The sequence below is a fragment of the Bubalus kerabau genome, chromosome 4, assembly GCF_029407905.1.
Source record: "Bubalus kerabau isolate K-KA32 ecotype Philippines breed swamp buffalo chromosome 4, PCC_UOA_SB_1v2, whole genome shotgun sequence".
Classification (NCBI taxonomy): Eukaryota; Metazoa; Chordata; class Mammalia; order Artiodactyla; family Bovidae; genus Bubalus; species Bubalus kerabau.
The window spans coordinates 102,010,617-102,037,921 of NC_073627.1; the positions used below are offsets into that span (position 1 = coordinate 102,010,617).

The 27,305-nt window shown below is 37.5% G+C and overlaps 1 protein-coding gene across 2 annotated transcripts in view; it reads left to right on the forward strand.

Annotated features, from left to right (window-relative positions):
* The window catches only part of PTPRD (protein tyrosine phosphatase receptor type D), a 566,636-nt gene extending 539,899 nt beyond the window's left edge, over window positions 1–26,737 (forward strand). Inside the window, exons 28-34 of one of the 2 annotated variants that reach the window (XM_055578085.1) lie at window positions 13,770–14,055; window positions 14,486–14,664; window positions 15,262–15,388; window positions 16,564–16,689; window positions 19,876–20,030; window positions 22,766–22,901; window positions 24,790–26,734. In XM_055578085.1, coding sequence (XP_055434060.1) covers window positions 13,770–14,055; window positions 14,486–14,664; window positions 15,262–15,388; window positions 16,564–16,689; window positions 19,876–20,030; window positions 22,766–22,901; window positions 24,790–24,858 — 1,078 coding nt within the window. In that variant the 3' untranslated portion in view covers window positions 24,859–26,734. Of the gene's footprint in view, window positions 1–13,769; window positions 14,056–14,485; window positions 14,665–15,261; window positions 15,389–16,563; window positions 16,690–19,875; window positions 20,031–22,765; window positions 22,902–24,789 lie in introns of both variants that reach the window. The other variant, XM_055578084.1, reaches the window with a different exon arrangement.
* The last annotated feature ends 568 nt before the right edge of the window (window positions 26,738–27,305 follow it).

The following is a 27,305-nucleotide window of genomic DNA, read 5'->3' on the forward strand; positions in this document are numbered from 1 at the left end:
GTTCAAGATATTTTTTTTTAAGTAATGTATATGAACACACATATATACACTCATACATAGATAATTAGTAATGGCACCCAACTCCAGTACTCTTGCCTGGAAAATCCCATGGATGGAGGAGCCTAGTAGGCTGCAGTCTATGGGGTCGCTAAGAGTCAGACACGACTGAGCGACTTCACTTTCACTTTTCACTTTCATGCATTGGAAAAGGAAATGGCAACCCACTCCAGTGTTCTTGCCTGGAGAATCCCAGGGACGGGGGAGCCTGGTGGGCTGCCGTCTATGGGGTCGCACAGAGTCGGACACGACTGAAGTGACTTAGCAGCAGCAGCAGTATATCTGATACATCTTTTGGCCCTCGTTTACTTATAAAAAATATTGGAAGAGGAGTACCTCTTTAGCATTGTTACACAAGGTATGGCCCATGAACCAGCCCATCAGCATCACTTTGGAGCTTGTTGAAAATGGACAATCTTGAGTTCTACTCCACACTTACTGAATTAGAATCTCTGGGGGCAAAGCCCAGGAATATATGTTTTAATACTGCCTAGGTATGTGTACAGAGTACTTGGATAGACATATAATGCCTAAATGCCTAGTGATACATCACATGGTGATTGAGATCTTAATACACAGAAGAGGGATCTCTCTGAATTTATTGAGTTAATGAATATTACCTTTCATCCCTTTGGTGTCACTGTCTTGTGTCTGTTTTCCATCTTCTACTGTTACCCTGAATAAGAGGCAAACCCCTCCTTTCTACTCCCATCCTCAAACATGACCATTATGGCATCCTAAATAGACTTAATACTGGTTTTCATTAATTAATTAGTTATCATGTATGAATGCTATACTTACTGAAAGCATCTCATCCATCTGTCTCAAACAGAGATGTCATCAATCTAACAAGTTAGTACATAGTCAGGTACATGAAGATCTATCTTGACAATGCTTGAAAGCCACTTAATTCCTTTCTCTTTGGGTAGATGAATAGCGTGTGAGAGCTTATGTTTCATTAATAAAGGACAGTTACAGGCACAACATAGACCCTTTTAGAACCAACATTGTTGTGGCCTGAATTGATGGAATCATGGACCTTGGGTCTATCCAGGGAGCTTGGAGGAAAACTATAACCTTGTTTTCAATAAAATCCCATTGGTGGAAGCATGAGTTTGGGAAGAGGAGATAGAGACCCAAGTCTTTGCTCTGCTAGTAACAGCCACATTTCAGTTTCTGTTCCATTGCTCACTCATGTCCAACTCTTTGCAACCCCATGGACTGCAGCACACCAGGCTTCCTTGTCTATCACCAACTCCCAGAGCTTGCTCAAACTCATGTCCATTGAGTTGGTGATGCCATCCAGCCATCTCCTCATCTGTCACCCCCTTCTCCTGCCTTCAGTCTTTCCCAGCATCAGGATCTTTTCCAATGAGTCAGTTCTTTGCATCTGATGGCCAAAGTATTGGAGCTTCAGCTTCAGCATCAATCCTTCAATGAATATTCAGAACTGATTTCCTTTAGGATTGACTGGTTTGATTTTCTTGCTGTTGAAGGGACCCTCAAGAGTCTTCTCCAACACCACAGTTCAAAAGCATCAATTCTTCAGCACTCAGCTTCATGAGAGTTGAACAACTCTCACGTCCGTACATGACTACTGGAAAAACCATAGCTTTAACCATATGAACCCAGCAAAGTAATGTCTCTGCTTTTTAATATGCTGTCTAGGTTGGGCATAGCTTTTCTTCCAAACATCTGCATTACTTGGTCAAATTCCTAACCCAGCCTAGGTCCTCAGTTTCCTCTTTCAAAAATCTTAGTAGGTAGAGGAATCAGAAGAGGCAGTGAGCAGTACTGATGCATTAATTCAGAGTTTAAGAAGACCAGGCCCTGGGAACACCAATGCAAAGGCCTGCTGGGGTTCTGTGGAGTGATACTGATAACAAATAAGTGAAGCAGACCCTGGCAGCCGGTAAACTGTATTTGGATTGTGATTCTCACTGCCTTACAAAAGCTTGTTTGAAGTGAACAAAAGACTAAATAAAACATAGCTAGCAGTCTGTGACCTCTGATTAGAGCCTTGAAAACCATTGGATCATTTATGTTTGTATGAAGATAATGTCATTTTAAAAAAGAAAAGCACCAAAACAAAATTCCCTGAGTCTTGCCCTTGTGGGAAAACACAGATGCACTTGGCAAAACAAATGAAATAAAGTTACTAAAGTTTTAGTAATTTTCAAATATCTTTCAGTAGCTCTTCTATTGCTACTGAATTACAGCACAGAGCCTGTGTACTTTTATCTGGCAGGCCTGGTTAATGGCTGTATCCACTCAAGATGTGGATAATTTTGTATCATTTTAAACAAAATTTAGAATATGGATTGAACTGATATGGTCATTTACAATGAAAATTTCAGTGAAAATGATATAGTTCCTCATAATTCCATAGCATCATCCAATTGACCTCATTCAGATTCAAGTCAGCTACCAATAAGGGCCAGCTGGGTCTGTTTTATCTCTGCCCAACGGCCTCCTCTATCCGTCTGTAAAATAAAACCTGCCATGGCATATTCAGGTGTTCTTTATATAAATATATTTGCCTTCTACTTTATCTTGAGCATCTTAAGAATAATAAGGAATGTGTTCAGCAGATAATGTTGGGACAGAGCCAAGATTATACAGCAAAGTCTCTGGAGGATTTTTGTTTGAGTCAATATATTGGGGCGGGGAGTAGTCAGATTAGGCCCATGTGGATTTTGTTTTTTACAGGCTTAATTCACTTTAAGAAATCCCCCTTCACCCATCTGGAGAAATTAAATGCCCTGAGGAAATATGATGGGTACTGACCTCTCAATATGCTGAACTAGGATCCTTGTCAGATCAGTTGTTCTCTGCTTAGTCTCTAAGCATTCTCCTCTCTATGCTGTCTTCTTTCTGGAATCCACTCCATAAAGGCCAGCACATGATGGTAGGATCAAGTCCAGGCTGCAAAGGCCCAGTATCACCCTATCGTCTCCTGAGAATCCACGTCTGGGCAGTATTCCCAAGCTAGAGTGAATGAGATTTCACCTTCTCTCTCTACTTCTTTGAGTCTTCAACTATTAACTGATCTTTCATATTTTTATAATGGTAACTTTTTAAATCTATTACATTATATATCTTTTTAATTCCATTATTACTGATTATTAATATATTGTCCTTGCTTAAAAAAAAATTCATACATTTCAACTAAAGTGAAAATCTTCCTTACCACCTTTATCACCAATTCCATGCTTCATTAAGAGGTTACTCTTGGTATAATTTGTGTATCTTTGCAGATCAGTTTCCATGCATCAATATGTATGCATATAAAATATGCTTAATTGTATTGTGTGGACTTGTAAAAAATATGTTATCATGATATGTATATTACTCTGCAACTTTTTTTTGGTCATTATATGGATTTACTTCATTCTTTAAACTGCTGCTCAGTATTTACATGCCATAGTTTATTTAGCCATTTCCTAGCTACAGTACTTTGCTATCTCAAATAATGCCGAAGCAAAGATCCCTTTCTAACATTCTCTGTGCATTTTTGTTTAGTCGAAGTCATGTCTGACTCCTTGTGACCCCAAGGCCCTGCCAGGCTCCTCTAGGATTTCCCAGGCAAGATACTGGAGTGGGTTATCATTTCCTTATCCAGGGTATCCTCCCGACCCAGGGATTACCTGCATCTCATGCATTGCAGGTGGATTCTTTACCACTGAGCCACCTTGTAAGCTCCTCTCTGTGCATACGTGTACATATATATTCATGAAAGTTGTCTGGAAGTGCTGTGTCAAGGGATAGGTGCAATTTTAAATTTTTATGAACACTGAAAAATTCCCTCCCAAACAACTCTTAATGGCATAGATACATTCTACTGCATTTCACTGACAATTTGTTGAAACATATTTTTTACATTTTAGTTCATAATAATATATAAAACTGATTAGTCAGATAAATACTTATATCTAAGAAATCTGTATAATTTCTCTGTCACTCAAGGTACAAAAGATGCCAGAGGATGTAAAAAATAAAATGGTTATCTGTCTATTTTTGTATAAAGTCCTAAATACTCTAGAGATGCTCAAGTACAGCTGTATACTAAGTTAAAAGTTAATTTTTGTCAGAAAAGAGTTTCAAAACGGCAGCCATATCAGGATCACATCACAGTTTCATCAGGATAGTCATCGCATTAATCTTATAAACCTCAGTCATAAAACCCATTCTATCAGATGCCTCTTTTTATAGTCTTGCAGTTCATAAATGCCATTCTTGTTATAGATGAACTATAATATCCAATAAAAGCACAAGCTGATATATGTACAAAATGCTCACCATGATTTCTGCATCATATTTCACTGTCTTTGCACCCAATTCAATGATCTGTAAAATCTTCTAGTTCTATTCTTTCTTTGCCAGATCATTGAAGTATCAGTAAAGGGTCAGCATTAAAACTCCACCAGATTAATCAGAAAAGCCAACTTTTAAGCACATATCCAGAATGATTTTAGTACAAAATAGCCCCCTCATGCCTCTTAATGTTTTCCTTTTGCACATTACTACCGTATCGCATCACGGGACATTAAGCATATTTCAACTCGTGGGACTAACTCAATCATGTTTTTAGAAATTGAAAACAAATGTTGTAACTGGATGGATGATAATATTGAAGTAATAACAATTTCCTAGTAGGCGTACTTGTTTAATGGATTGCATAGTTTTTCAGCTTGTAAACACTGGAATGTCTATCATTCTCTGAAACCATTTTTTTTTTTTTTTAATCAAGGCAAAAGTTTGTCAATCACTTGGTTTACTTTAGTGGAATTACTGTCTTCACTAGAAGGTAACTTAGAAAGTTGGTTTTACTCCAAGGGTAACAGACCAACCTAATTCTAGACTTGATTTAAAAGTGCTGTCCTCTTCCCTTTTTGTTGGAATTTTCTATAACATAATAAATGTACCAAATTGTGCTGGCCTCAGCCTGAAGCACAGGGTTATGCACTCTTTTTCTTCCCAGAGATATTTAGAAAAATCTGTCTTTGTGCTTGGCAACTACTCTGACAGAAAACAGATAAAAATAAGGGTGGTTTATCAGTTTTGCTGTTCTTATCATGTTTCAGGTTGAAAGCTGTTGAAATGATGAAAAACAAACAGCACTAAATAGGGTTCCGTCATTATTGCTGCCATGAGGAGCTAAGTTTTTCAGGATCAAAGAAAAATGCATTTGCTTTTAGAACTACAATCCTTCATTTTGAAAGGTGCACTGCACGCAGATACTGATGGGTGAAAACTGGAGTAAATTGGAGAAGGAAGTAAAATATGTGTGGCTGTGGGAACTTGGAAATTCAAACAAAAGTAGACATTCTTTTAAAAGCTCTGAATGTACAGCGTTCAGCTTCTTAAAAAAAATGTGGTGCCTCGAATCTCTTATTTCTGAGCAACTGGAGTACAACATAAGCACAGGCAGTTTCCATCTCATCAAATTACAAGAACTCCCTTTATCTGTGTAAACATGTGTCTGAGGAATATCCCCATGCATTGGTGCTAGTGGTAAAGAACCTGCCTGCCAATGCAGGAGACATAAGAGAAGTAGGTTCAATCCCTGCGTCAAAGGATTCCCTGGAGAAGGCAATGGCAACCCACTCCAGTATTCTTGCCTGGAGAATCCCATGGACAAAGGAGCCTGGTGGGCTACAGTCCATGGGGTGGCAAAGAGTTGGACACGACTGAAGTGACTTAGCACGCATGCATGCATCCAGGGAATATCCCCAAGCAGGGGCCTTTGAGGGAATGTTCCTGTGCATTTCATAGAAAGTCCAGAAGTAGAATTAATATTTTTTAACTTATGTTTTTATTTTTTTTAATTTTATTTTATTTTTAAACTTTACATAATTGTATTAGTTTTGCCAAACATCAAAATGAATCCGCCACAGGTATACATGTGTTCCCCATCCTGAACCCTCCTCCCTCATCCCTCCCCATTCCATCCCTCTGGGTCGTCCCAGTGCACCAGCCCCATGCATCCAGTATCGTGCATCAAACCTGGACTGGCAACTCGTTTCATACATGATATTTTACATGTTTCAATGCCATTCTCCCAAATCTTCCCACCCTCTCCCTCTCCCACAGAGTCCATAAGACTGTTCTATACATCAGTGTCTCTTTTGCTGTCTCGTACACAGGGTTATTGTTACCATCTTTCTAAATTCCATATATATGCTTTAGTATACTGTATTGGTGTTTTTCTTTCTGGCTTACTTCACTCTGTATAATAGGCTCCAGTTTCATCCACCTCATTAGAACTGATTCAAATGTATTCTTTTTAATGGCTGAGTAATACTCCATTGTGTAGATGTACCACAGCTTTCTTATCCATTCATCTGCTGATGGACATCTAGGTTGCTTCCATGTCCTGGCTATTATAAACAGTGCTGCGATGAACATTGGGGTTCTCTGACTTATGTTTTTAAAAATTTTGCAACTCAAAGTGAGTGCCTCTGATTTCCTTGGCATAGAAATTGACAAGAGAAATTGTCAAACGCAGTAGAGACAAGGAAGCTGTTGTTCTTCCCCTCAGGGAGCTTAGCAACTTTGCATAAAGATAATAAACAGAAAACAAAAAATAAGGTATGGCAGTTACCAATAAAGAGGTATAAACTGTCATAAGGATACAAATAGAGATAAATCAGGGACCAAATCCAGATCAAGGATGCAGAATGTGAGATGAGTCTTGAAGGAAGGCAGATATCAACACATATATCTTAGGAGGAGGACACAATAAGGAAGAGGAAGAGTCTGGTAAGCAAAAACCCAGACAGGTGGGAAAGCTATAAATACATCTAACTTTTCTGGAGCTGAGGGAAAGCTGTGACTCTTAAAGTAAAAGTATTATCTGAGAGCCATGCGGATTTAATGATGAGACTGGTGCCTAAATCACATCCAGATATTTTTGAACTTCTACGTTGAAGAAAAAACCCACACATATTTGGGGTAAAATTGCTACTGAAAGACCAAAAATAAGACTGGCCTATTACTTCTTCAAAATACAAAGACAGACTGTGGAGCAATAGATTTAGAGTGTGAGCAGATAATCTTATAGCCCAGTGATCATGCACATAGCCAAGTTGTTGGCCCTATGTAAAGGCAAATAAAGAACTTCTCAGGAAGATATCAGAAATAATGCTACCAAAGATGTATGCTAGCAATCCAATAATTGTATCAGAATAAAGAATAGATGAGCCATGTCATAAAGGTAGTGTATGAACAAGTAAAACAATTATTTTAAATAATTGCTGTTAATAGTTATACATATAATAAAAATATCAAACAGTCCTTAAAATGGAAAACAAATAAATATAAAAATAAATATGTCTTTTTTCCCTCACTGCCTTCCAGCCACCATGGCTTTCTTTCCATTACTCCAATATTCTAAGCTATTTTCCATTCCAAGGCCTCTTCTTGGGATATTTTTTTTTCCTCAGAAGCTTTCCCATCCTTCTTCACTCTGCAAACCATTTCTTATCCCGAAGGTACTGTATTAGTTTACTGCTGCTGCTAAGTCGCTTCAGTCGTATCCGACTCTGTGCGACCCCGTAGACAGCAGCCTACCAGGCTCCACTGTCCCTGGGATTCTCTAGGCAGGAACACTGGAGTGGGTTGCCATTTCCTTCTCCAATGCATGAAAGTGAAAAGTGAAAGTGAAGTCTTTCAGTCGTGTCCAACTCTTCGCGACCCCATGGACTGCAGCTTACCAGGCTCTTCCGTCCATGGGATTTTCCAGGCAAGAGTACTGGATTGGGTTGCCATTACCTTCTCCATATTAGTTTACTAGTGCACCATAATAAAGTGACATAGCCTAGGTGCTTCAAATAATAGAAATTGATTTTTTCACAGTTCAGGAGGCCAGAAGTGCAAGGCTGAGGTGCTGTTAGGGTTGGGTTTTGGTGAGACCTCTCTTCCTGGCTTACTTTAACATGACCTCCTTCTAGCTGTGTCTCTGCACAAGCTTTCCTGTGTGCATGTGCACAGAGTGCAAGATCTCCGGAGTCTCTTATATTCTTACAAGTCCCTCCTGCACTAGGGACCCAGCACTATGACCCCATTAAACCTGAATTACCTCCCTAAAGACCCTAGTTTTGAATAGTCACAGTTGGGGCTTAGAACTTCAACAAATGAATTTTGAGGAGACACAATCCAGTTCATAAAAGATATCAATTTAAATGACACTTCCCCAAAGGTTCTCTGCCAGGATTCTACACATTTACCTCACCACAGTTGTTGGGACTTGTAATTATGTATTTATTCATATGATTATTAATATCAGATTCCCCACTGCACTGTCATCTTCATGAGGGAAGAATCACGTTCGTTTTGTTTGCCAATTCAATGATATCTTAGCGCATGATAGACACTCAGGAGATATCTGTGGGATGATAGCCTGCAGTATGAAAGAGTAGTATAGCAAATGTGGATGGAAGAACAAAGTAATGAGCATTTCCTGTCTGTCCCTCTGTAGTGTTAACAATGGATGAATTAGGATACTCTTTGTGCTGATAATAAGTAACCACCAGCTCGGGATGGTGGGGAGTGGGTTGGGTGTAGGAAATAGTATCTGTCAATTTCCTTGGTGTAAATACTCCAGGCTATAAATGTGACATCACTGAATCCAAAAGCTGGGGAGAGATACTCAGTGGCACACCATTATATAATATTTTCACCTGAAGAGCATGAACATAAGATAATTAAGAAGCAATGCATTTTGAGTTTACCTTCATATTTAATTTAATTGCCTAAGCAGGATTTCTGAGATTTCCGCAATTGAGTTTTGCCAGCTCCAGCATACCACTGACGGATAGTTGAACAAAACTATAGAAATTGAATGTGTAGAAATCTATAATTTGTTATTGGGCAGGGCAGAAGGCGAGAACAATGCAAGATGATCCTTCCATTTTAGATCTGAATGACAAGGAGGAGCATGACAGTGGGAAGAGCAGATCTGAACAGAGATGTTAATTATTCTTGGGATATGTTTATTTCTAGAGAAACCTGAGAATGGTTTGAAATATAGGTATCCCTTATGCTCAAAGAAAGAACAATTACTTTAGGAATCATTTATTTGAAGATTATTGCTGAACCATGAAGGAGAATGAGAGAAAGGAGGACAGAACTGTGGGGACATTACGTACATTTTGGGGCCTGGCAAAAATATGTAAATTAGAGAAAAGAGTTCAGATGGAAAAATCCAGAGCGGAAGAATAGCCAGCACAGGAATCAAACAGAAAAAACAAAAAACATTTTGTACTGAGGCACAGTCAGAGAGCTGCCTATAGATTTCTGAAGATGACATTTAGGATTGATCTTTGATTTTGGTTTCCAACTTGAGCGAAATTCTACCCTGTCATAGAGACAATGGAACCATTATACACACGAATCAGATCTTTTTGACTAATTTCATATGCTACATGTTTCAGGCTATTTTGTATTTGATATCATTATAAAATCTTCTCCCTTTCTGCCATAACCCTAAGAGGAGTATTTGATATTCCCTGTAATCCCCCAATTAGTGTCACAGAAACCATGGAAGAGAGACTTTTTAAGAAACCTTCATAAGGATAGTTAAACACTACTAAAGGAGCATTGTTGGAGAAGGCAATGGCACCCCAATCCAGTACTTTTGCCTGGAAAATCCCATGGGTGGAGGAGCCTGGTAGGCTGCAGTCCGTGGGGTCACTAAGAGTCAGACACAACTGAGTGACTTCACTTTCACTTTTCACTTTCCTGCATTGGAGAAGGAAATGGCAACCCACTCCAGTGTTCTTGCCTGGAGAATCCCAGGGATGGGGGAGCCTGGTGGGCTGCCGGCTATGGGGTCGCACAGAGTTGGACATGACTGAAGTGACTTAGCATTAGCATAGCAAAGGAGCATTGCAGAGGGGTAGGTCACAAGAAAGTATCCATTTTTAACCCAGATGGCAGAAATGGTGATGCCCTATTGAAATGTGGTGCTAAAACTCAGCATCTCAGAACCTGCATTTGAGTCCCTATTTGGCCATTTACCATTAGCTGTATGACTTCAAAGAAGTTCCTGAATGTTGTGAATTGCTGAAGGGGAAAGGAAACTGACAGATAATGTCAAATGCCTCCAGGATACCCAGCACTGTGGTGAGAAGGCCCTTCACTGCCATCTCATTTACCTTGAGAATAAATGTGAAAGCACAAACTTCCTCAAACATAAGGTATTATTATTGGAAATATGGGGAGAAAAGGAAGAACAGCTAGAGGGAGTAGTTTAAAGCAAGATTCTGAGAGCCTAATCGCAAATGATCCTGTGGTGATTCTATAAAAAATTTCCCGGTATTAACATTGCCTGTTTCTTGTTGTCAGTTTCAGAGGTAGAATCTATAAATGAAATTTCTGTCTACAAAGCAACTGCATCTTCCTTTATGTTTGCAAAGCAAACATGTTTAAAGCTGTCTTAAAACTTACTAGATAATTAACAAGTTAATTAACATTAGAACAACAGAAAACCCAAGAGAGATTAAGTGCCTTTCTCAAGGACACCCAATCACTGGTATCTGGAAAAAATATTTTGAACTTCATGGTCTTGCTCAAAGCTAAGAGACACCTCCACCGTTTAAAACCTCCAAGAAATCTTCATCTTTGAAAAGAGGTAACATGTTAAGTTCCAAGGAGCACTTTCTTCCTCTCTTCCATATAGATAGCAAGATTGGGCTGTTAACAATATATTCTGTTCAGAGGAGAAAAAATAGCTTTTGCACAAGTCAGAGCCTCTGTTCCTATTTTGTTTTCTTCCCACAATTCATGAGTTAGACACAGGCACATGTTTTATCATTTTCCCTCTTCAATTTTTTTTTGAAAAAATGCATTATTATACCATGAAGAGGTTGAAATTGTTAGGATCTGGAGTTATCCCTACTAGTTTTGTAGGATTCTGTAGTATCTTTCTGCCAGAATACAGAACCATGCATCATTCAGAAATTAGGAATGGCCTCTGATGCATACTTGGAGAAAATATTCCTGTTGTTATCTAGATTTGACTTGATACATCATTACAGTTATATGGCTTACAGTATAGCTTCCATTAGGAAGAACTGCATGATATTGTATCTAGTTAGAAGCAATGCACAATTAGGATGAAAACAGTTTAGAAAGACAACACAGGGAAAAGGAAAAGATTTACTTAATTTTAGGACCTACCAAACAAGGGGGGCTCCCTCCCTTTTCCAGGCTAATTCTTACCTAGGTTCTTTTCATTGCAATGCCATGGCTCATCAGGAGACCAAGATGTGGAAAACCACTCAAAGTGTTTTCCAGTCTCCCTCTTCCCTACCGGACACTTTGTAAAATAGTCTTCAGGCATTCTTCGCACAGTTCTGAACCTGTGTGAAATGTATGATTTCTTTCGCTGACTGAGGGGTCTTATTACCAAACCTGGGTGGGCGGCTCATTATACAAGGCCTCTCACGCCGATCACTAATTCATTCACGTTTCCACACACATCACGGCACACTGACTGCATGCTTGGTGCAGAGCAGAGAAAGATAACAGAAAATGTTGCTCCTGCTCTCAAGATATGCTCATTATTTGTGGACAGTGGCCCTACCAGACTAATTAATAACACAGTGTGACATGGACTGCAGGGTGGTATTGAAGACACCAAGGGTTCCTGGACAGAGAATGGTTGTAATCCTGCCTAGGGCATGGAGGAGGGACATGGTGGGGTGTGATGGTAAACACCATCTTACTGGTTTCTTTGGTAAAACTAACTAAATAAAATGGAACTTCATGGATCTCAGTGCCTCAGGTTTCTGATCATTCTGTGCTAAAAAATGTGCTATCATGTCTCAGTCTCTGTCCCAGAAGGCTTTTGCATTACATCTCAATGTCATGTCCCTTTGTGGTTTAAACTCTGAATGGCGTGTCTTAGAGTCAGTATCCAGGGGCTCTCTAACTAAGACAATGACAGTTTCTATGTCTAAGAGGACATAAAAAAGTAAACATTTTTTAAATAGTGGTTATACCCTATTTCAACTGTTTGTTAGTATACAAACCACAGGACTCCTACAAACCCAGGAGGCTGGGTTCAATCTATACTGCTCAGCAGTTAAATAAAGGTATTATATGTTACAAAATGCTCACTTACTACTTGCAGCCACTTGGCAGTTGAATCAAATACGCTTTTGCTCATTAAGCTCATTTATATGAAGTTTGGTATGTTCCTTACACTGGAGCTTTACTAGGTCTATGAAAATTTTACATGTAGCTCCCAGAGTCAGTAGTATGACTGCAAAAGCCATTCGGTCTCTTCTGTTACTCTAGCCTCCTCAGTTCCTCATCCTTCCTGTCCTTCAAGACCAGGTTCAAATGACACAGTACCCACAAACCAGCACATCTTTTTTTTTTTTTCTTGTATTGTAAATAGTTATATAAACTATTATCTCTATCGATAGTATGAGCTCTAGGTGGGATACAAGTCACCTTTAATGTTGTATCTCGTATGGTAGTTATCAGAGTACTTCACTGCTCATTGAATGAAGAGATGGATATTTCAATGCATAGATAGACAAATGAGTGCAAAGAAATACAAAAGACGGGAAACAGCGGCACACAGTGAATGAAGGAGGTTGTATGTTGCCTGGTGTCTAAGGCTGATATATACTTACATTTCCATTGATTACATGTTTCCTAGCCATGTTTCTTCCATAATTGGAAGAAAAACATTTTGGATTCGGCCATTCTTGACACAGAGACAAGAAAAGGCTTACCTTGGATTTCAGAACACAGATGTGTTATTTTGTTAGTATTCTTTCCCACACTCAAGGAAACTCCAGCGCTCCAACCATCTGACTCTGTAATTTAGTTCAGTGAATTAGATTGTCTCCTTGGCACTGTGTGTTGTTTGATCTTTCACCTCCTCTTCTTTGAATCGGTTTCCACCAACTGGAAAACAACCCATAAGTCCATGAGTAATAGAGTTTAAAAAAATGCCTCAGAGTTTCTCCAGTAACAAAGATTGAAGCTTTTATTTTCCCACACAAGAATACTTGAATTTAACCTGAAATTCCAAAATACATTCAACTCTGGAAGAAAAAGGAGTAAAAGCAAGAAACACACCCACACTCTCTAGTGATTTTTTTTTTTTGTTAAGAATGTCTTTCCATCGAGAATACACTAGCTATTTTGAGTATACAACAACATGTTAATATTTTAATTATATACTTCTCATTAGGTTTTTAAAACTTCCTTGCTGAGTTTTAGATTATGAATGTTTCAAGTTGAATGATTTACTAGTTTTGTTTTTTTTTTCCTTTTTTATAAATTGAACTAAAATAGACAGAAATGGTTTGTAAATGATAAAGTCTAGTTCGATCTTGACCAGTTGTTTTTTTTTTAATACCTTTAATGTAAAAAGCGTAAATGTAAGTTTTTCATAATGATTTCAAAAGAATACTACTTTGTGTTACATGATCAAGGAGCATAGTAATTACAGATTTAATATTTTTATATTTTGAAACCAGTCAAATTTTATTTGTTCATTTGTTCCCTGCCCTTTGGTTTAGAATGCTCCAAAACCATCACAGTAGCTATTTGAGTAGAATTACTGGGTTTAAAATCTAGTTAATTAAAAATAATAAAAATAACTTTATGATGTGTTGGTTTCTCAATAGATTCATTTGTACTTTTCTCTCTCTCTCTCTCTTTTTTTTTTCTTTTTGTTTTCCTTGTAGCGCGGGAGTTGGCCGGACTGGGTGTTTCATTGTAATAGATGCCATGTTAGAAAGAATAAAGCATGAAAAAACTGTAGATATTTATGGCCATGTAACTTTAATGAGAGCCCAGAGGAATTACATGGTTCAAACAGAAGACCAATACATCTTTATCCATGATGCACTGTTGGAGGCAGTGACTTGTGGAAATACCGAAGTGCCAGCTAGAAACTTGTATGCCTACATTCAGAAGCTGACACAAATAGAAACAGGAGAGAATGTCACAGGAATGGAGCTCGAATTTAAGGTATGATATTGGATGTGATGTGGTAATTCAGAAGCAAGTCATTCTGGAATTGTCTTTCTTAACCTTTCAAATGGGTGAAGTTACAAGATTCACTTGACCTTCTCCCTCAGGTGTCTGACTATAAAACACTTTCTTCATCTTTCCCTTTTCTATTTTTGCTTCCTCATAATACCTTGAGCTCTTTTGTACCCTAATTTAAATTGAGAGAACATATTCTTAGAACATAAATATTTAAAACTTCCTTAGTCTATATGGAGTCATTAGGTAGAAGTGAAAAGCAGTGCAGTTGGAAGAGTGACTGGGTTAAAAGTAAACAGAATCTTTGTATCTAAAGAGAAAATCTTGGGTTCACTGCAGTTACACCACAGGCTAAAATTATCTTTGTTGGATTTTTCTTTTTTTGTTGTTTTTTTGTTTTTCTGTTCAACAGCGTCTAGCCAGTTCTAAAGCTCACACCTCAAGATTCATCAGTGCCAATCTTCCATGTAATAAATTCAAAAATCGCCTTGTTAATATTATGCCATATGAATCCACAAGGGTGTGCCTGCAGCCTATCCGAGGTGTAGAAGGATCTGATTACATCAATGCCAGTTTTATTGATGGATACAGGTATATACTCTTGCTCCCCTGACAGACCAAGCTCTTGGTATTTACATGTGCCCTAGTTTCATAGCTAAAATGAATTTCATCTCAATTTAAAATGTTTTCTTTCTGCATAGGTCAGCATTCAGTCCCTTGATATTCATTTTTTGTTATTTTGAATAGGACTAAGAAGAAGCAATCATGGAATTTATAATCTGCACTCTTCTTTCAGAAGCCATTTGGATATGGAAGGAGTTAATATAGAAATTGTTTTGAACCAAATTATATAAATGTCATAGATTATATGAGTCATTTCTACAAAATGAAGCTGCACAACTGTTTCTTAAGTGATTTATATGAGACATGAAATTGAACTATTAGCATTGCTCTAAAGTTTAAATAACAGTGATAAAGACATACATCATAATATTAACAAAGCAATTTCTTTTGCAAAATCCCTAAAATGTCTTAAGTGTTCTTATTTGATTACATAATCTTAATGGGAATTTACTGCAATAGCATTAATAATATTTTCATTTTTATTACCTGGATTTGATATTTACATATCAAATGTGAAGCCTTTGCATATTTTCTGATTACTTTAACATGCTATCTGTGGTTCAGACAACAGAAAGCTTACATCGCTACCCAGGGGCCCTTGGCAGAGACCACTGAAGACTTCTGGCGGATGCTCTGGGAACACAATTCCACCATTGTTGTGATGCTTACCAAGCTGCGTGAGATGGGTAGAGTGAGTATCTTCACATAAGACATTCACTCCACAAAGAAATGAGGATTTCACTGAAAAAACCCCAGTGCTAATGTCGTTTCTTTGAAATGTTGAGTACTCCAGATATGTTGTGGGTCCTTCATTACCATGTGTTGGTTTTTAACTTGCAAAGCCACATCAAGTTCTTTCATTTTTGTGTTTTGAAGAAACACTTTATTTCCAGTGTAGCACTGTCATAGAGACTATTGCTGACTTGTTCTGATTCTCAATGTAGTCTTACTTCCTTTTGCTCTGGACAGGCTATAGCTTAGGTGCCAGCATTACTCTGTATGAAGGAATTTGACTTTCTGTCATCTCTGAGGCAAATTTTTGCTTGTTCATCTTCCACTCTGATTAAACTATCAGAAAGTTACATAGTTTTTCTACGAATAAATCTGATAATCTCTGCTCTACTTTAAAAAAAAAAAAAAAGGTTATTCTGAAAACTACCATGAAATAGTATTAGAGCCACCTAATTCATAATAGTATTAGAGCCACTTAGATTCAGCAGATACAAGCACTCTGCCATATTTGCTTAAGAGGCTTTTTTTTTTTTTTTCTTGTCTTTGTATAAATTCAATGGTAGCAATGCATCTAAAATCCAAATTTTAGAGCCCAGTGAGAGAGTGAAAAAATACCAAACTGGGAAAGAAACTTGACTTTTCTGATTTGGTTACTGAAGTCACTAAAACTGCATGTGCTCCAGGTTCTTCAGCTGACGAAGGAGATTGGACAAGTTCAATTCAGAGGTTTCTTTCTGTGTTCACACTTGACGGTTGTCTTCATTCAGAACCACAGTGGTGAATGCCATTACGTGATTGACATGGCTAGCGTTACACCCGAGGACTGATGTAATTATTTGTCTAAATTAACTATGAAGATGCTTACCCTACTGAAGTAGCCAGCTCAACTTATGTGTATTAGGCATCTACTGTATGCCAAGTATTCTGCTTGGTGCCGTGAGCAAATAGTGACCCACAATTTCCCTATCCCGAGGAAACCTATGCTTTCAAAGAGACGATGAGTCACACGTAATGAAATGGTCTTAAATTCTAAAATGGTATTAGTGAAAGAAAAACGTTAAATATATAGACAGATGATAAACAAAACTCTATTTACACTTTACATAGCTCGTCATTAATCTTCGTTTTTCTTAGGAGAAATGTCACCAGTACTGGCCAGCAGAACGATCTGCAAGATACCAGTACTTTGTTGTTGATCCCATGGCTGAGTACAACATGCCACAGTATATCCTAAGAGAATTCAAGGTCACAGATGCCAGGGTAAGTTGGCACAGTCTTATGCTCTTAAACGTTAGCTGAAATATAGTCTAAAAGACATCTCTGGGAGAAAACATTTGCCAAGTGACCATACTCCCAAACTAAAAGAAATCACCCATCTTGGAGAACTTTTTTTTTTTTTTAAATATAAGAGTAACTTTGCCTGTTTGGCAAGTTTTCTCACAAACCAGACTTGGCTCGCATTCAAAGGTAACATCTGGCAGCCCAACTTTGGGGACGTGCTTGGTGAGTGTGTGCCGGGAAGCATTTACTGATTGGTTGGCTGCGCTTACATTCACCTTCTTAGCTCATTCTCTTTGGAGCTTTTTTGACTTCTTCATTACTTGAGGCTGTAAATATGTTGTTGTTTTGCTAAGCCCTTTAGGTCATGTGGGCTTGGAGGTTAATTTGGTATGATTTTAAAACTGCAGAGCAAATGACATTCTTTAGAAGAATCTGACAAGCTTTGCACATTCTAATTTGATTCCTGGCATGGTTTATTCCTCCGTGTGCTAATGTGTCTGTCCATGAGAGCTGTGCACCCACGACCCTTCTTGGCTAATTTTCATCCTGCATTTCTGATCTAGATTGCTGAGTCCAAAGTTCAGCCCTGATGTAAGATGTTCTATGCATAAACTTTAAAATCCTTGCCTTTGGCCACTTTTAAACCATGATTACAAACACATCTTAGGAGAGATTGGGTCAGTGCAAAGCCCTGCTTTGTTTTTGGAACTGTCACAGTGGGTGGGTTGAATAAAACTGTAGGGTAGAACTATTTACTTGATCCATTGTTTTTTCTGGAAAGCAGCTTTCTCAACCAAGACTCATGTTTAGAGATTGTCCACTAATCCCCAAAGCCTGGCCCTGGCTGTTGACCTAAAGTGAAGGAGAAATTGGTTAGCAGGCTGCTTGGTTCAGGTGACAGACCTGTTAATCCTAGAAAGTCTGAAGTCGTAACTACTCTGAAGGTGACTATACTCAAGACAGTAGTTAAGCCCCTAGGTCTCGTTTTGAGTCGCCCAAGCAAGCATACCTTGATGACCCTGTGTTTTAAAAAAAAAGAACACCCTTTCAGAATTTGAAGCTAGATATCTGAGTGAAAATTTTGAGTGCATTCCAAGCAAACACACCAACCATTTCTGGTGACAAAGTATAGCAGCAGCCAGGCACCACAAACAGCAGAGACAACTTCTTTATTACTCCTCGATTGCCCAAATTAAATCTGACCATGATAAGTAAAAGAAACGTTGGAGGAACTTGTTCACATGTTTTGTTTTGAAGGCTCCCTGTGACTGTATAATTTTTTTAGCTGCCGTAGCATGTGCTATTTGTGCTCCTAATGTGTTTCTAATCTCAACTTTCCAGTTTAAAAAGCAAGTTGGCACTTGAGAATACAGTGTTGTTAAACAGGTAGCCTTTAAATGCAGTCAGGTGGTCTCTCTTCCAAATCATAAAGGTTTATACATATGACTTCTTGCTGTTAAAAGCAACTGTGGTCAGAAATGAAATCACCAGGACAGTCAGAGAAGACAAATCTGTATTACCTAGCCACTGGCTTCCCTTCCTGTGCTTTTCAAACCCTTTTCAGAAACCGAGGGAAGTAAATCATGCTTCCTTAGTAACAATCCATAAGTTAGTTATGGGGCCAAGCAGTTTATTTTTATATTCCTCAGTATTCTCACAAAGTTGATGTGATCTACCTATTTTATCTCAATTCCCAAATGATGCCAGTCAGGAATATGCCCTGTTCCTATGGAAACCACCAGACTTGGTGATATGTCCAGATCGAGTTGGGCCATGCTCTCTTCTCCATACAACTCAGTGAGAAAGATTGGTCTCTGTTTACTTACTCAGAGGGCTTCTCAGGTGGCGCTAGTGGCAAAGAACCCACCTGCCAATGCAGGAAACATAAGAGAAATAGGTTCAATCCCTTGGTCAGGAAGATCCCCTGGAAGAGGAAATGGCAACCCACTCCTGCATTCTTGCCTGGAAAATTTCATGGACAGAGGAGCCTGGTGGGGTATGGTCCATGGGGTTGCAAAAAGTCAGACACAACTAAAAATGACTTAGCATACATGCTACTTACTCAGAATCTTGGGAACATGAATATCTGTATCAAAAAGGGCTTTATTGAGGAGAGAGTTATTAAAGAAGTGGAAAGAAGAACCACATTGAAGCCTTAACTAGGAGCAGGGCCTCCTCAAATGGGATCCACCCATCTCAAGTTGGAATTTGGATTATCTCTGTCTCTGTAATTCAGGGAAGAAAGTTGATGGTGATAGTTGTTATTCCTGCTTCAATAAACAGAGAGTCCCTTCTGCTTTTGTTGTCCTTCCAAACACTATAAAATTCCAGAATGAATCCAAAGTCTCTGACTATTTTCTTTTGAAGCCATTTATACTTCAGAGTAGTTCTGCCTAATCACTTGAAAGAAAGATTGCTTCTGCATCTGGCTTTTGGTTTGTCTGTGTTAAAGCCACGCATGGACACCTCAGCTTCTGTGGTCAGCCAGAAAGAGTCCTTTTTCAGAACACAGCATTTATTCATTAATAATCTCTCCTGTCTCCTTGAGGGACGCCTCACTTCCTGCTCAACGGCACAGACACCTGGTACACGCTGTGTATACTGCCTTGGCTAGAAATAGTATACCTCTGAGACGTGGGGCATCCAGGTTAACAGCCGCTACCCAATTTGTGTCAGATCCTTTCAGTGTCACTATTTGTCATCTGACAATGCTGCAAATAAGCAAGCACAGCAGATGTGACGGTGTCATGACAATAGCAAAATCTCTGGTCTGGACGACATGCCTGGATGTTCCCGTCAGCATTAAGAGGTTATTGGATTCTGAACATTTTGAAATGGAATGTCTATGTTCCACTTTTGTTTTGAACACAATCTCTGGGGCTCAGAAGCATTTCCTAATATGAGAATGAGGCAGCTCTTTTTGAGAATTCTGGTTTTTAACTGGGCATTGTGAGAGTAAATCAATTTGCAATTTAAATAGATGTGAAATGTAGACAGTGTTAATAGCAGGTAAGATATGAACGTGACTGATTTTCTAGTTAAACATGTTTCTAACTTTTTCTTTCTTTTTTTGGAAAAAATCATGCCTGCTGTTACGGTCTGCACACTGGCTGAACCTTCCTGGTGTCCTCCTCTGTGGCTGGGTATGTGGCTTTCTTTCTGAAGGACGGGCAGTCCCGAACCGTGAGGCAGTTCCAGTTCACTGACTGGCCAGAGCAGGGAGTGCCAAAGTCTGGAGAGGGATTTATTGACTTCATTGGCCAAGTCCATAAAACAAAAGAGCAGTTTGGCCAAGATGGACCCATTTCAGTCCATTGCAGGTGAGTTAAGAATCAGGAATGATGAGTTTCCATTTGTGCTTAATGCAGTGATAACTTTGAAAATATGCACTGTTTTCTGTTCATTATTGGTACCGGTTTTCTGAGAGTCTGCATAATCCAGATTTTATTTTTCTCAGAAATGTATTGTAGACCCTAAAGCAAGGACTCATTTCTCTTTCTTTCCACAAAGTGAAAATAATCAAAGAAGATTTCTATCTTCAAATTTTACCTCTTGTAGCAAAGAACCAAATTATGTTTATCCTTGCCTGTCTTACTATATCAGGAATTATTGGTATATCCCTGAGTGATAATTTGTTCAGTTTATCATTCCTTAGCTTTTTTGCTTTCATAGCATTACCCTGATAACTATCTTTCTGTATCTTTCTCCTGTGTTTGTCTTCTTGAGAAAACCATAAATAGTTATTAAGCCTTAATGACAATGCTAATTTCTTATCAGTCAATAAGTGATTAGAATGGTACCTCAGTTAACATTGCAATGTGCTTGAAAATTGTTGCAATATCAGAAAATGAAGCACCTTCAAGTTAATTATTTTCAATAGTTTCCACAGCATTTTATAATTCAAATCATTGAAGTTAATAGAAATAGCAAGTAAATGGTTCAGAAAGGACACTTGCAATTAATGTAGTGCTTTTGGAAGTTACTATGCAAAAACCTTCTAGCAAAGAAATTAACTCATTTTTTTAAAAAAGTCTTAGTTTGTAATTCTTTAGAGTCAAACTCTTGAAAGACTTTATTAAAAAATTTCTTTGCTTTCCCCCTGCCCCAAATCCCAAACTACATTTCTTAGTGATAAGGGTGATAGTGTGTCAAAATAGGGGAACACATGGGCTTCAAAATACCTGAGCTTTAGCCCCGCTTCTGTCATCACATAATAGCTCTGTGACAAAAGGGAAACTTCTGTAAACCTCAGTTTTCTAACTGATCTCTGTGACCCTTTCTGGCACACTGTTTCCCAGACATGGGATATTACGTGAGAAGCAGACTTCATTTATACGTATTTGCTATGCGTTGAGTTTACCCAGAATCCTGTGCTCTAGACAACCAAACAGCATGTAGGAAATGATGCAGGGACTCAATATTCAGATAAAGTGGATGGTTTACACTGGACTTGAATTACCTGGATCCTCCCCTTAAGTTTGCACATAATTTACCAAAATCCTAATTCAAATTTTCTAATATAAACTATAAAGAAAAGACTATATTTAACACATTTTTCTTTACCTTCACGCATTCCCATAAGTATAAATAAGTGTGCATGCATGTTACTTTTCATTGCATTTGTCACAAAACTATTTGGATAAAGAGTATATACAAAGACTCCTTTAGTAAAATACCATGATGAGTTATTCACATATCTTAAAGACCTCTAGATATTTCCTTTTATCTGAGAGTATTTGTAAAATACCACTTATTTTATTTATAGCTTATTAATAACATGACAAAGTCAATAAATTCAGAAGTTATAAGGCTAGTGTCTGTTATTTTCTTGAAAGCACCTAGTGGAAAGTCAGAAGCCCTGTATTTTTGTAACATTTGAGCAATGAAATCAAGGTAAAATAGATTCTGGAGTACTTGAATCATTCAACGAAAAGATCATAAATCACAGTCTCTTGGGATTAAGAGAGACTTTCAAGGTTGAACGCGACCCTGAAGGTCATCTACTCCATTTTGACAGAGAGGCTGTCTGCCCCTGGATATCCTTAGCCACTGTGTAAAACCTGCCCGTGGATTTACATTTCTGTTAGGCCTCTTTAGAAAAAACACAGTTTATAAAAGGACATGCTATTTATATATCAATTACATCCCCAAGTAAATGAATCCATCCAGTTTCTACAGCCTGTACCCAAGCGTTACACATGCTGTTTAATTAGGATCCAAAAATGCAGGGATTTTTCAGATTATTCACTCTTCTCATTACCTAAACCTCCAGATGCTTTCCTACTTCTTAAGAGCACAAAAGCTATGAATTCATTTTCTTCTCTTGCTACAATTACAATTCTGGAATTATCTTAAAACAATAAAGAAAACAGAAACCCAAAACCTTGCTAACATGGTGGAAAGAATCCTGATACTTAGCTGCTGAACATCTAAAAATAGTAGATAAGTGTATGTATATAGCTCAGTGGCTCTTAACAAACATTTTTTTATTTTTAAGTTTAGAGACCTGTTTGATAATATGCTAAAGTTATGAATTTCAGAAACAGAAAAAATATATATACATTTACATAATCTATACATAAAAAATATTCATAGACCATTATGAAGACTAAATGAAGTCTTATGAAGATCCTGTGTCAGAAAATCCTGCTATAGAATCTCTTTTTGTCTCACCTTATCTGAATTATTTCATAGCTTAAAAATATTAAGCAGGCAAGGCCCAAATTTCAGGATCTGATGAAGAGTGTAAATATATATCCTAGTCACTCTTCCTTTAATCAGTGTACTGTATATTTTTATGTTTCTGGGTCTTTCCACAATGATATATAATCCCTGTTTGAAAAAATCAGTTACTCTCTATTCATTGTCACTGTTATCATGGCACACTGTCCTAAGAGTTAATCATTTTGTGACCCCAACAGCACATTTTCTGAAACATTGCTGTAGAAGAACCTGATGTGACATGGACGCTGGTGGACATATGTCCACCTCCAGGAAAATGGAGTCATGATTGCGCGTGTCTCATCTAGTAATATTGCCTTTGTTATTATGACAGTGCGGGCGTTGGAAGAACTGGAGTCTTCATAACACTAAGCATTGTTTTGGAAAGAATGAGATATGAAGGAGTAGTAGATATCTTCCAGACTGTCAAAATGTTAAGAACACAACGACCAGCCATGGTGCAGACAGAGGTGAGAAAAATCTCCAGGAGTATGTCACATCTCAAGAGCCAAATAATAGACTTTATTTGCCAAGATCTCCTAGAGTCCAGAGACTTTCAACACCAGAGACAAAATACAGGGAAATACTGTGGGAAAAACATCCAATTGTTTAATATTTTTGAACCTTATTCCCCCTCTTTATAAATGGGAGTGGCAGTGTCAACATCTTAGAGCTGGTTTGGAAGTTATCTAAGATAATATATCAGGTTAAAACATGTCAAATTGCCAGTATTTAGTCATTTGGGGCCTATAAAAATGGCAATTTCATATAATTAATTATATACATATTAAGGTGATACATTGCACATAATTAATATATGTAAAAAGCACAAGGGTAGATAATATACCTGGTAGATAACAGACCCTTGGCCCATTTTACTTCTCCATTCCTTTTCTGTTTGCCTAGGTGGTATCAACTGCTCCATATTTCATTTCTTAATGTATTTTTAAATATTTGCATCCTGGATATGCCCTAATGAAATTAGCCTGCCATTTTCTACTCCAATAATTGATATGAAAATTCTCATATTTCTCAGAATAATAGGAGTTCATGATTTAGTCAATCTGGCCTATTGACTTCATTTTAAGGATAATTTAAGGATAGATAGTGCTTCTGTTTCTCAAAGGCCACCAAATCATACAATTTATATGTATTCCTAAATTCATCACCCACAGTATATTCCAGACTTTGATTTGAAAATAGTGCAAGCATTTGGCTTGCAATACCCAAAACATTATGTCATCCTGACAAACTTAATAGGTATTGGGGGTGACAGAGGGAAATTGGACTTTTAAAAAGCCTTAACACTTAGCCAAGCAACTTACTGTGACAAGATAGGAAAGCAAACTCCATTTATTTTGCATTACCATTTTTATTGTAGAAAAATGCACATTTAAGCAAAATAGAAACTATCTGCTTTCAGCCCCATTGGCTACTGAAAATAAGTTTCTTCTATGGGAAAATCCTACTTTTTCTCATCCCTTCTCATCTGTAAATTATAATTTTTCCATCTTATAATGCCCCCACTTACTCCAATTTGACAATGTTCTTCCCTGTCTATAAAAGGGCATGTTTCATGCTGTTTTAGTTTAGTGTAGGTCTTTCCAGAACAGACAACTAGCAATCACACTGAATTAGGCCAAATGGCACAAGTATTTTTTGACATGGGCAGCCAGTCTTATGATGCCATTTTCAAGGGATGAAAAGCTTGACAGTTTAACACCCTGTGTATTCAGCTTTATATGCCTGATGTTCATCCCAAAGATACCTTCTGGCTGCCTCTCTCACTTACATAAGCACATCAGAAACAACAGTGAGTAATTCTGATTGCAGGCGATAAGGACTACTGTCTGATAAGATTTTTTTTTTTTTAATTTAGATTTTTTTTGGCAATAGCCCAGAAAATAAATGAACCCATATTTTCCTCCGGACAATGTGTATCTGCATCAGCCTTTTTTAAATATGCAAACTGAGAATTACTTATCACAAATAATTAGATAATTATAAACAACAGCTGTAACATATAAGGAGTTCACATGTTTAGTTGGTGGTATTGTCTGGTACTATTTGGAAAACAGTTCATGTATGTCTGGAAGATAATATTCACACGAGCTGTCCCTACTTTGGGATTAGGAGACTTATTTTAGTCAAATTGATTGGTAGAGTTAATAAATACCTATGTGGCTAATGGTGCTTTGCTTAAAAGAAAGCAGTCGGTCATTGGATTGAATTGTTTGACGAAAGTAGTGGTCTTGCTCTCCACCAGCTGCAGCTGAGTCTTCCAGCATCGGTCTCCGTTTTTCTGTCATGATGGACTCATGGCCCCTTTCCTTCCCGCCCGTGCTTTGTCTCTTGCAGGATCAGTATCAGTTCTGCTATCGAGCCGCACTAGAGTACCTGGGCAGCTTCGATCACTATGCAACGTAGAAACCCCTGACCCACTTTGGATCTTTACCGCAGGCCCTTCAATATCCATGGAGTCTCTTCTGAGCCATACAGGGCACTTGAGAAGTCCTTCTTAACTTCTAGCTAACAACCACTTAGTGGGACTATCACACACAAAACAAATTTAAAAAAAAAAAAAAACATACAAAACAACAAACTCTTCTGGGTGGACCAAGAATTCACTGTTTAATAATCTAACCTGAAAAATAATAAAGAGAATCCTGACTGAGGAGGCATCTGAAGGATTTTATTTACAGATACCTCAAGGATTCAAAATAAAGGGAAGAAGAAATCACAGCAAAGAACCACCATCTTGTTCAGGATTGTGTGACGGGTGTGAGGAGAAATGGCCTGAGTGCAGCAGCTCAGGGCAAGATCTTTGCTGGCTTCTCATGACAAAATGGACCTGTTTCGACATCGCCCCTTCCCACCATACTACTCATAATAACATTGTAGGGGGTAAGGGGGTGGGGAATGTTTAAAAAGAAAGTCTTTGATTTAGTTTTTTAGTATTGTAAAGATACTGCTGACCTGTGCTTCATTTTTAACTGTGTAAACTTTTTTTTAACAAAATGTATCATTCGATAAAGTGAAATTTTAAAAAAGTTACATAACTGTTCATTTTTTATTTCCAAATTGTAGGTTTTTTTAAGCTGTAGAACTGTTATCTGTAATATCTTGCTGTAGAAACACCGAATAATTTGAAAATTTGCACATTTTTGTGCAATATTCTTAATCTACAGTATTGGTCTTGTCTGATATTATTTTTACACTTCTGTTTGGTTTTTGTTGCTGAGAAAGTACCCATTCTCTTCAAATAATCAAAGAGAACTTTGTTTTGTTTTGTTTTGTTTGGAATCAACAGGGAGGCGCAAAGTATAAAGTTGCTGCTAACATATATACATATATATCCATATTTTATAGGGGTGTCTATGTATATATACAGTGTGTCCACACAAAAAGATAGATATAGCTATTATTCAGTTCTTCCGTGATTTAGTTTTTAATTTTTTAAGGTAGAAAAGCTATTGTAACATCTTTTTCAATTTGTTATTAATTTTATGACATACTGATATTTCTTAATATCACACAATTTTAATTTTTAAGGGAAATGAGGAATGCACATCAGTGATTGTCAAACCTCACCCCCTTAATTTCCTACCCAATTTCCCCCAACCCCTCACTCACCCACCTAATCATAATGACAAATACTATTTTGTTAGCCAGGCTTCCAACAAAGTTCAATATTTCTAACACTCTAGTGCAATAAAACATTATTAGATATCTAAGAGGTGTGCATGTGGGAAAGGTCAGTGCATATCCCTTTAGGAGGGGAGAATGTTGTAATATATCAGCTATCAAGATGTTTAAAAAACAGTGTATTCAATCGTATATTGTCTATAGTATGTGCTATGAAATTTGCATTTATGATATGTAACAGGGGCAAAGCCAAACTCATGTTACTCTGTTCAGTCAGAAACTTTTTTTTTTTTTTTTTGTGGCATACAGCATTCCTGGGAAGTGCTGTACTTTGTTTTCTTTTGGTTTTAGTTTTGCATTTAGAGTGCCTTATAATTGATGCCTATTTTAATAGCATTTCTTTTTAGCTTTTGGTTCATATTTTCATTCCTTGTTCATATGTGTTTCTCTTCCAATTAAAGTATTATCTGTTTACCACATGTACAAAAACTCTTTGAATAATATGCATTCCTAGTTTTAACCAAGTCGGGGATGTTAGTGATTGTACCAGCCCAAAGCACTTGGATAAGCAGGGCCCTTCTTCCTTTCATAACCATCAACATCAGGAAAAGCTACTTGTTTTATTTGTAATCCCTTCCAAATCTGCTCTGAAACATTCAGTAACTATACCAAATTTATTAACAAACACCATTGTCAACTTTGAACATATTTACTATTCCATTCAGATTTTTCTAAAAGAAGAATTAGAAACATATATATATATATATATATATATATATATATATATTTACACATATCCCCCCAAAGTTTTCGACACAATTTCTATAGGAAGCCATGAATGATGGCATGAGTTTGCCATATCTTACATGATTTTAAAGAACACTCAAAATATTCAAGAAACTCTTAGAGTTTTGGTATAATTTCAGTTTAATATTAGCTTCACTGATGTTCTGCATGGAAGGATTTTTGTTTTCTACATTTCCCATCACTGGCAGAATGAAATCCAAGAGACCAAACACTTGCAAGCATCATATTTGAGCACTTTTGTAAAAAAGAGGAAAAAAAGCTGAGAAAAAAAAAGAAAAAAGAAATAAAAAATTAAAAAAATATATAATACTAAAAAAAAAAAAAAGTATCTAGAAGGCTACCTCAGAATGAGACTCTCTAACCTACATCAGAACCAGAGAAGAATGTGCACTACGTGGGTCTGTTGTTTCCTTTTAGTTTGT